Genomic DNA, 10,522 nt, shown 5'->3' on the forward strand with positions numbered 1-10,522 from the left:
TGCAGGTGGCTACCGCTTCCCGGCGCCCTGACACGGCGGCTCCCTCCCCCTTCTGTTTAGCTTCCGATAAGTGTGCGCGGTTTCACGGCTCCCCCCTTCGTACCTCGATACTCAGCGCTGGAGATGTTCATTTGTAGAGATCCAGATGTATCTTCCTGCGTCTCAGGCTGATTCCGTGGATATTCCTGCTGGTCTGGTACCTATCCAGCTCAACTCAGGGGACCGGCTGAAAAAGGGGTCCCCTGCTCCTCCGCCATCTTAACCCAGCTCCTTCAGTTTTTCTTTTTAAGCAAAAATTTTATCCTTAGCCTTTTAGCTGAAATGGACTGAGTTCTTCCTGTCAGTATCCCTGGCCTGAAAGTTTGCATTTCCCTCATTTATACTGGATTTTATGAACACTTCTCTTTGATATTCCTTTCAGAGGTAGCTAGGAGGATCGATTTATTAAGGAGGGGAACCTGGCATTATTAATCAGAAATCCAAACATTTTAAGCAGACTTATAATGAGAGTTCATAGACGACAATGAGCAAGTTACAAATGAAGAAACATGAATTTGGAGCTAGTGCCTCAGGAGATGTACTTTGAAGCTCTCCTTTAAAATTGCTGCAGTCCTAAAAATACATATATATTTACATATATGTAAATACAGTTGCTGTGGTCCCAAGCAGTCTTTCCCTAGAGAGCTGCAGACTCAGGAGTTCATTGGTCGATTTTCATATTTGCCCCCAGATGGTCTCCACACATTCGATCTTCTGCACCTGTTATGGTTTTTCTCTAGTATCTCGAGAAGAACACGTAATTCTCAGAGGGACAACTCACGGCATCATTTAAAGTCTTAGTTAAGGGGCGCCTGGGTGGCACAGCGGTTAAACGTCTGCCTTCGGTTCAGGGCGTGATCCCGGCTTTCTGGGATCGAGCCCCACATCATGCTCTTCAGCTATGAGCCTGCTTCTTCCTCTCCCACTCCCCCTGCTTGTGCTCCCTCTCTCGCTGGCTGTCTCTATCTCTGTCGAATAAATAAATAAAAAAAAATCTTAAAAAAAAATAAAGTCTTAGTTAAGACCTCCACTTCCAGGACATACTCAGAAATTGGGGGAGATGCCCCGTAAATAAGTAACAAAAGAAAAATAATTTAGGAAAGGTTGACTTACTAGGCCTTTTAAATAACAGATTGAAATGTGGCTATTTGAACGTGTAAAATCTGGCTCCTACTTACAGAGGAAGCCATGTTCTTGTAGTGGACTGGCCTGCACGAAACGTGCGTTTTTGACATGAGAGAGGGAAGGGAAGTTCTCTTCATCACCTCCAGCGGGCAGATGGGATCAGTGAGGAGGGAATCATCTGAGCTCTCCTACACGGGTGCGTAGGCATTCAAATAAAACTATCCCCAACGAGGAGGCAAAATCCGCATGATGTAAGGGTCACTGTGCCAGGCAGTGAGGGCATGAAATAGTATAACCGAGCTGCCCGCGATGGGAATGGTGCCCTTCCAGGGAGAAGAGCTATCTCTCCATGCATAGATAGACGTGAGTTGGGTATAAATAGCCGGCTACGAAGTATCAAATACAGAACTAACACTCGTAACAGACTTCTCTTCCCAACCAATAAACGGAAGTTGGTTTACAGACACAGTGGATCTTCTTTCCGACTGGAATAGAGTCACAGACACCATTTGTCATCTTTCTTCTTCCGTTTCCTTTCTTATGAGAAGGCAGGTTTTCTGGCTCCTTGGGGCCTGTGCCCTCATTTCGTTTGATGCATTCTCAAACGCGGCTGCATCACATGCCTACTGCGGACGACATTCCTGAGGCTCGGTCATGTGAGGCAAGGACCCTGAGCTGGAAGGCTGTCTGGCTGGGGACACTGAGCCTCACGGGGCGCCCACTCTCTGCGGCGAGCTTTGCGCGGGCTGTTCCCGCGATAGGTGCAGACCTGGGAAGAAGCCTAAGCTCTTGTGACCTGCTTTAGGGCTTGTGATGTTCACGAATTTATTTACTCACTTTAACCAACAGATGCCTTTTCTAATAAAAAAAAAATCCTTAGAGAAAAAGATTTCCTGATGTTTTCAAGCAACCCGTTTCTGGGTTCAAATGGGCGCTGTTAGGAAGTCCTTACTGTCTCTACCCTTACTCTTGTCTTCAGCGAGGCCCGTCTGTTTCCTTTCGTGCTGTGTTAGCTAGAAAGAACTGGTAAATGCCATTAGTTTTAATGAAAAAAGAACACTCCTTTGTTGGTTAAAAAAATTGCTCCTCTCCTATTTTAAGTTTTTTTTTTTTTTTTGCTTAGTTTTTCTAATCAGTTTAATCTTTCTGTCTTCCTCAAAGGTTTGAATTACTGTCAGGGCTCCTCTTTTAATATCATCCAACTTTTCCAGCCCTTCTTGCGTTGGTCCCTTGAGAAATGCACACTGGGCTCTGGGGATAGCCGGAGCAGGCTTCTGCGGACCACGGCCAGACCAGTTTCCTTCTGCTAATTCCATGTCCTGGCACTCAGGGCACGGTGGCTTGCAGCCGCCGCATTGAAGGAATCGTGCGCTCCGACCGGTGCGGTGCTCATTTACACGTGTGTGTTCTCTCGAGCTCTGTCATCTTGGGGATTCTGAAAATTCCTAATACAGCTTGCCTGGCAGCCTCTAGAGGTTGTGGTCGCCATAGGTGGGTAGAACTAAAGGCAGGATTTGCAATCGGGGGACAGAGGCCTGGGCCCCTGTCCTGCCACCCCACAGCCCGGGGATCCCAGGAGAGCATGCGGCTTTCTGAGCTCCGTCTTCACCCCATGTGGATGTGACTTGTGAGATGCATTACGTGACCGAAGCAGAGGCTCCGGCAGCACCCACTGCTCGGGGCACCTGGTCCGTGGGGAATGAGACCCTGGGTGATGCAGTTGGAGTTTCCTTTCATCTTGGTTTCCTTTGTTTGTTTCCTTCCTTCCTTCCTTCCTCCCTTCCTTCCTTCCTTCCTTCCTTCCTTCCTTCCTTCCTTCCTTCCTTCCTTCTAAAGATTTATTTATTTGAGGGGGAGGGACAGATGGAGAGAGAATCTCAAGCAGACTCCACGCTGAGTGCGGAGCCCAACACAGGGCTTGATCTCATGACCCTGAGATCATGACTTGAGCCGAAACCAACAGTCGGACGCTCAAACAACTCTGACACCCAAGCACCACTTGGTTTGCTTTCATTTGCTTCTCTGTCCGTGCTTTCCTCTCAGCAGTTAGGAGGGTCCATAACAGAGATTGGCTCATTTCCCTGGCCTCTCCTTGCTCCCCGGGGCCCTTTGAACCCTCTCCTCTTCTGTCCGTGGTTGGGGTCATCTGTGCATCTCTGGCGTTCCTGCTACTGTGTGGCCCAGGGTGGTCCCGAAAAGCTCCAGGATTGAACCATCTGACCCCAATCAGAGGTTCCCTGCTGACAAAAACCGGACTCTTCCTTCTTCCCCAGCAGCAGATGGAATGCTTCTTATTCCCTTGTCTCTGGGTCTGGAAGCTGCGTGCTGAGTCTGGAAGCAGCGAGTGGCTCAGGTCTGGAAGGTAGCTCTGTGTGCAGGCTCTTTGCCTCTTCTCGCCGCCTTTACTGCCTGCCTAGCCTCCCTCCAGTCCCTGGGTTGGCTTCCTGCCTCCTCCAGCACCTCTGAAGGAAATCAGACTCAGCCATGGGGGCTCGGCATGCATCGCCCGAGGACAAATTCCTGCATCTTCTCTCTTCAGGGCCCGTGTCCGCATCTCTATAGGTGTGGACACAGCACTTTGGTCCAGAGCAGGCCTGTTGGGTGTCCCGAGGCCCCGTTCCACCCAGCCCTCACTGGCATTTCCCTGGAGACACCCTGACTCCTTGTTTGAAACCTGACCCACTTGCCAGAATGCTCCTAGATAAGGCCATGCCGTGTGTCCGTGCCCGCGGGGCCTGTAAAACGGGATACGCTCCCTAACAGGACTCCCGTGAAATGAAACCAGGCCTGTTTGTGCTGTCTCCACGGGCTTGTCCAATGCGTGCCCACGGCACAGTCCTGAGGGAGCACTTGGATATCGAGGGCTCAGAGATGTCCTGGGGACGTTCAAACCATTTTAATTATGTGCTAGTTTAATTGGAATCTCATAATATTTTGTATCGCAACAACAAGGACTGTGGGTCTGGAAAACCTCCACCTTGTAGCAAAAGCTCTCCTATCCAAACATAACACCCCTGACACCTTAAGTCCTATTTAAACAAGGTGCGTGTCACAAGACAGGTACAGCAGACATCTCTGATTGCAAATATTCCATCCTAGTTATCTGCAAAAAGCTGACGGATGTCACTCCAGAATTGCAAACATATAGGTATAGATTACGGTGCTTGGGAACGTGGCACAGATCCACCTAGGGAGGGAGAAACCCTGCACTCTGGAAGTTGATACACGGTTTCAGTGCTGTGAGGGCATGGCGCATGAGGAGCGTAACCGGAGAGGGTCATTAGAGGAAGGATAATCACATGCCACAAGGTTCTGTTTGGCAGAACATGGACCGCTCCTACCTTCTCTGCACAGATTCCCAGCACAGCCAGAACTCCAAGCCCGGTTAAATGCCCTATTTTTCTGGGTAAATCTTCCCGCCTCCCCTTCCAGCTGAAACTCTGCAAGATATTTGGATAAGACTCTTCTTTTTTTTTTAAATGAACTGGCTTATATTAGAAACAAAAATAATTAGGTGATCTTAACCAGTGCATTATACTTGGCTGGGAAAAATGGTTGGCTTGCTATCCCAAAATAGAAATGAAGCAAAGGACAACCCTACCATGGCAGTTCTTTAGTGCCTGGTAACGTACCCAAGGGACGGCGCTCTGAAGATGGGCTCCAGCGAATGGGGTGACCTGGGGTTCGTCCAGCGCTAACCGACTTTATCACTTCTGCAGGCGACGTTCAGATTCCAGGGCCTCCCACCAACGTGCATGCTTCGGAAATCAGCAGAACATATGTTGTCCTCAGCTGGGACCCACCTGCTCCCCGTGGCAAGGAGCCGCTGATGTATTTCATCGAGAAGGTATCCTGCGGTCGTGTTTCCTGAGACAGCAGCTGTCTGTAGGATTTCACATTGTGCTACTCTGTGTGTTTTAGAGATGAGCAACCATTGGGTCAGTCATCACAGGCTTGACCACTGTTACTGTGGAGCTGAGGGCAATGGCTGAGCTGTGCTTGCACGGTGAGCCCCTGCCATGCACGTGGGCATCGGGGGACACTGTCCTGGTCTGGGCTTTGCTGCCTTCATATGAGCAAATCGGTCACTTCATGTCTCCAGGCTCCAGTGCCCCCACCAGAATGGGGGATCTCTAAGTTTTCTTCCTGCTGACACATTCTAGCGCACAGGTTTTGAGGACTGCAAGAGACCTGGGCAGGAGGGCAGTTTTGCGGCTGCTCAGAGTTTGTAATAAGCCATGTGGCCACTTGGTGGCAGTCTTGTACAGGAATTCACTCCAGATGAAGTGGTGATAGACTCACTGGTTTGAAGACTAGCTCTGGACACATGGGAAGAAGCAGCTTGTGTAGTGCAGCCCTACACACACACGCGAACACACACGCACACACACGCATGTGCATATAAGTAGCAAGGTCTCAGACAGTGACGTCCATACTCACGCTAGGACTCTCTTCTGCTTTAGTCTGTTCTGTTGCACTAGATGCAGCTCGGGACCCCTTCCTCGGCTTGTTGACCAGCTGCTGGGCTGTGGGATAGCGTGAGAGAAACCTTTAGAGTCCTTCCAATCCCATGACTGGCTCTGTGACACCACAATGGTACTGCAGTGTGGTAGGGAGCGCGCTGGGCATGGCGTACGCGTAGGGAAGATGGCAGGTGACAGGAGCAGACGGTACAGTAACGCTGTGCAGTTCAGCCAGGTGACTCAGAGCAGACATGGGAACGGAACGAGCTCTGTCAGGCTCTGGGACGCGGCTCCAGGACGCATACCCACCCTCTGACCTTCCGCTTGTGTTACGTGGTGGCTGTCCCTGGAACAACGCAGGGTAGATGCTCGCTCTTGAATTCTGAGTGACAATGTACGGTCTTTGCATCACGAGAGAGCCAGTGGTCAACACAAATGTGGGCTGTTCCAGGAGGAAGAGTGTCCCCTGGGGTCCTTTCTAGAGGCAACTGCCACCGAGTCCTAGCAGACACATTTCTGAACAGTTGGCCGCATCACTGGGGCTTCCTTTGGCTTGGCCAGCTGCTGCCAGCAGCGGGGAGCGGCGTTGGGGGCTATGATACGTCACAGGTACAATTTGCATCCTGTGTCACGTTTAGCAAGATGGTGTAATCGCTCTCATCTGATGGAAGATCTTTAGAAGATAGCCCCATGACTATGCTTCAAACGTGTGAATGTATCGTGATGTGTCTCGTGCTATTGCTGTTTATTTAGATTGCTGTTATCTTATTACAACGATACTAGCGGCAAAATAGTGAAAGTTTTATTCTATTTATTTATTATTATCATTTTAAAACATTTATTTATTTATTTTAGAGGGAGGAGTGCAGGGGGAAGAGCAGAGGGAGAGGGAGAGAGAGAGTCTCAAGCAGACTCTACACTGAGCACAGAGCCTGCCGCGGGGCTTGATCTCATGACCCTGAGATCGTAACCTGAGCTGAAATCAAAAGTCAGCCACTTAACTGACTCAGCCACCCAGGCGCCCCTAAAATAGTGAAAATTTTAAATTGAAATGTGACCAGCTGAGTTGTGATGGAACTTTATGAATAGCCTAAATTATCTTTAATCCTTTATAGTTCAGTCTACTTTGCTAAAACTACAACCTATGTATTAATTCCCCTAAGTCTTTTTACAGTTTATTTGCTTTCACATACAATTTTTTTACTGGTAAGCATTTCCAACTTTGGGTAATTTCTTACCTACTTTTCCAAACTGGCTTCCATTTTCATAAAATTCAGAACTGATTTATCGATGGCCCAGGATATGCTTCACTGCCTGGACACCCCTGAAGATTAGTTTGGCTAGCTAGAGCAGAGTGTTTCCTTCACCACGCTGTTGGGGAATTCTTGGCTTCCTCACGTTAATCCTGGGTCTCTTTGCAGTCCGTGGTTGGGAGCGGGACCTGGCAGCGGGTCAATGCCCAGACAGCCGTGCGGTCCCCTCGGTATGCCGTCTTTGACCTTGCTGAAGGGAAACAATATGTATTCCGGGTTTTGTCAGCCAATAAGCATGGCCTGAGTGACCCGTCGGAGATCACCGCCCCCATCCAGGCTCAGGACATGATCGGTGAGTACAGCCGTGTTGGTGAGTGACCACGGTTTGGGACGGGCCCCAAGTGAGGGATGTCAGATGCTCTTCCATTGTGCTGAAAAAGACAACTAATATTGTATATGAGTCACAATTCAAGCTGCCTTAAAATCTCAGTTGACAAGACATGGAGATCCCTCTGCTGTGTTTTGGTTGGTACTCAGCATTTCTCCAAAGTTCCATCTTATTTTTATGAGACTAATAAATGGATTAGAAATATTTTTAGGCATTAGTTGCTTTTTGAAAAACCTTGAACACACTGGAGTTTCTGGCCCCCGTGGCTCGAAGTTCCCTGCTCTGAAGATTCAGGCGTACAGGAATTACAGAAATTCTGAATCGCCCTGCAGAGAAAATCCAGGGTCAAATCATGATTCGATTTTGAATCCCTTTACAGGTTCTAGCCAATCTTTATAGAATTGTGTCTTCTTTTCTTTCTTCTTTTTTTATTTTAAATTTTTTATTATGATATGTTAGTCACCATACAGTACATCATTAGTATTTGATGTAGTGTTCTGTGTTCCATGATTCGTTGTTTGCATATAACACCCAGCGCTCCATGCGATGTGTGCCCTCCTTAATTTGTTACTACCCTGTTAGCTGAAGCATGTGTGTCACGAGAAGATGCTTATTAGTGGTTCTGGGGGGGGCAGGTATAGGAGACTGCATGATTATAATTTGTGAGTCAGGTAGGACTTGAGAAGACACAGAGGAGGGTCCAGCACCTCCTGGCCTCCCCAGGTGTCAGCGTTCCCCCCCGCACCCGCCCACTTCCCCTGCTCCTCCCTCCTTGTCCAGATTTTGGGGAGCCATTCCCTGTGGACAAAGGACTTGAGGGTCTCTGGTGCAGCTTCCAGAACTCAGACACCGTTAACGGTTCCTTGCTCTATCTCCTCTGCACAGTTGTCCCCTCTGCCCCCGGCCGGGTACTGGCTTCGCGGAACACGAAGACGTCAGTCGTGGTGCAGTGGGACAGGCCTAAGCACGAGGAGGACTTGCTCGGCTACTATGTGGACTGCTGCGTGGCGGGGTCCAATGTGTGGGAGCCGTGCAATCACAAGCCCATCGGCTACAACAGGTGCGGGGGCCCCAGACTCACTGCATGGGAAGAATGCACAGCCAACTAGGAGCCACACACCTGCGAGGCTCCTACACGAGTGTGTTTTCTTCCCCGCTCTCCAGGGGCCAGGACTCGAAAGCTGACAAGCTGGTTCTGGGCATGGGGCTGAAACGACTAGTGTGTTGATGAGAGAACTCTAGAACCTTGGCCCTTCTGTCGTCATTAGCAGCTAAGGCTTACCTTCCAAGAGGGAAGTTAAAACAGCAGCTGCAACTCGAGAGGCGTTTTACTTTTCTGTATTGATTTTTCAAACTTTTAAAATGGCTTTGTTCACATAACTGACAGTCCTCTGCTCTAGCCACCAATTGAAACAAAGCGGGGGGCCATCTCCTCTCTTGTGGCGGGGGGGGCATCGGCTCATCTTGGATGGGGAAGAGCATCTTTGCCCCCTGCATTGGTTTACTCCCCCGCTCCTGCCGAGTGTGCAGAGTGTCTGACTTTATTAGGCGCTCTCCAGGGTATGTTCCTCAGGTAAACAGAGGCAGCAGTCAGACTCTCCACGGCGGATGGGTTATCGTGGATGGCTCAGCCACCATTCCCTTTTCAATCTACTTTTTAAGAAAAAGAACTTGGGAAAAGCCATGGCCAGGAAGGAAAGATATCACTGAGAAGAGTATCGGTTAGATGTTGTTTCAAGTCCACGGGCAACAAATGCAGAGATCTCAAGACAAAAAACTTAAAATGGCATTCTTGAGCCAGAGTTGTGTAAATGATCACTAAAGGTTTGCGGGCTCTTAGAGGCGAGCGGGACGTGCTCACGCGGACAGGGTGCCGGCCTGTGCAGAGGTCCTCCCACATGGGTTCCCACTTGATGCTTGCAGTGATGCTGGGAGGTAGGGACTATGGTCCCATTTACAGCTGGGACAGCCGTCTCACAAAGCCAGTGACCTGTACTGAGGATCTGCAGGCATTTGCTTTCTGCGTCCCCGACCTGTGCTGCTCCCGCCCCCGTTGTAACCAGGCATCACGGCCTTCCTTCCTGACCCTGGTGTTGATTTGTGTCCGTTAACTAACATTGAAACGGAAAGTGGGTATATAGTATGCATATATAAAGAACTCAAAAAAGTGAAGTTCCTTCTAGTCCCAGTGATAAATTCTGGAGTGTTCTCATGATTATTACTTCTACTGGAGGAGGGCGGGGAAAGGCTGAGGCATGTGGTCACGCCCCTGACTGGTGTTTTGCTCAGGTTTGTGGTGCACGGCCTGACGACTGGCGAGCAGTACGTGTTCCGGGTGAAGGCCGTCAACGCTGTGGGCACAAGCGAGAACTCGCAGGAGTCCGACGTCATCAAAGTCCAGGCCGCCCTCAGTGAGTAAGCCGTGGGCCACGCTGCTCCCGGTCTGGCTCTGCGGCACGTCGTACGCTCTGTGGTAATAAACATTCAGGGTGCCGAGAACACATTGTCCTGGGAGGCGTCCCATCTGCCAGCCACGTGTCTCAGAAACACGGGGGTGAGGGAGGAGTGGTGACACACCGGCAGAGCGCACACTGGGGACGCGTGGTTTCACTGCAGGTCACACGTCCCTGTGTGTGTGCGTGCCCGCATTGACGTGCGTGCTGTGGGGATGAACGTCTCTTTCAAATTTGATGCTAAGCTAGAAAAACATCAGTGGCCTTTCCAGCTAGTCTTAGTTCAAGGGGCTTCAGTCATCTCAGAGAATCCGAAACGGTGATGTGAACTTCGTGGCTTTGTTCATAAATGATCAGTGAAAAATGATTTTGATCAAACCAAACAATTTGGGACCCAGTTTCAGAGGTGGGCCCTGGAATGTGGGTGTTGTGATTGTCACCCCGGTGATTTTCATACAATATGGGCCACACGCAAACACATGCCCTGGGACATGTGGGGGCATGAATGTCACATGCTACTCATTTTGAATTGTACCGATATCCTTTCATTTCTGACAGAAGTGTTTTATTCTTTAATTACTTTTGTCTCCAGTTAAATTTTAAATGCATTTTCAGAAGTTCAACTTTCTCTCCTAACAACACATAAAAGTCATGTTACGGAAAACCAAAGGAGTGTCCAATCCGATACGACTTAGGTGGGCAATATAACAAAACATCCTTCTTCTTTTGTTTGAAGGTCATTATTCTAACCTGTCCGTTTTTCCCGGGAGGGACTTCCAAACATTACCATTCCTACTTGAA

At 49.4% G+C, this 10,522-nt stretch overlaps 1 protein-coding gene across 1 annotated transcript in view; it reads left to right on the top strand.

Moving 5' to 3' along the window:
- MYOM2 (myomesin 2) overlaps positions 1 to 10,522 on the top strand; it is a 106,197-nt gene that overhangs the window by 57,353 nt on the left and 38,322 nt on the right. The window contains exons 17-20 of the mRNA XM_034652412.1: positions 4,884 to 5,011; positions 7,049 to 7,232; positions 8,154 to 8,328; positions 9,558 to 9,685. Coding sequence (XP_034508303.1) covers positions 4,884 to 5,011; positions 7,049 to 7,232; positions 8,154 to 8,328; positions 9,558 to 9,685 — 615 coding nt within the window. The remainder of the gene's footprint in view (positions 1 to 4,883; positions 5,012 to 7,048; positions 7,233 to 8,153; positions 8,329 to 9,557; positions 9,686 to 10,522) is intronic.

Source organism: Ailuropoda melanoleuca, unplaced genomic scaffold (assembly GCF_002007445.2).
Source record: "Ailuropoda melanoleuca isolate Jingjing unplaced genomic scaffold, ASM200744v2 unplaced-scaffold5950, whole genome shotgun sequence".
In the NCBI taxonomy this organism is placed as follows: domain Eukaryota; kingdom Metazoa; phylum Chordata; class Mammalia; order Carnivora; family Ursidae; genus Ailuropoda; species Ailuropoda melanoleuca.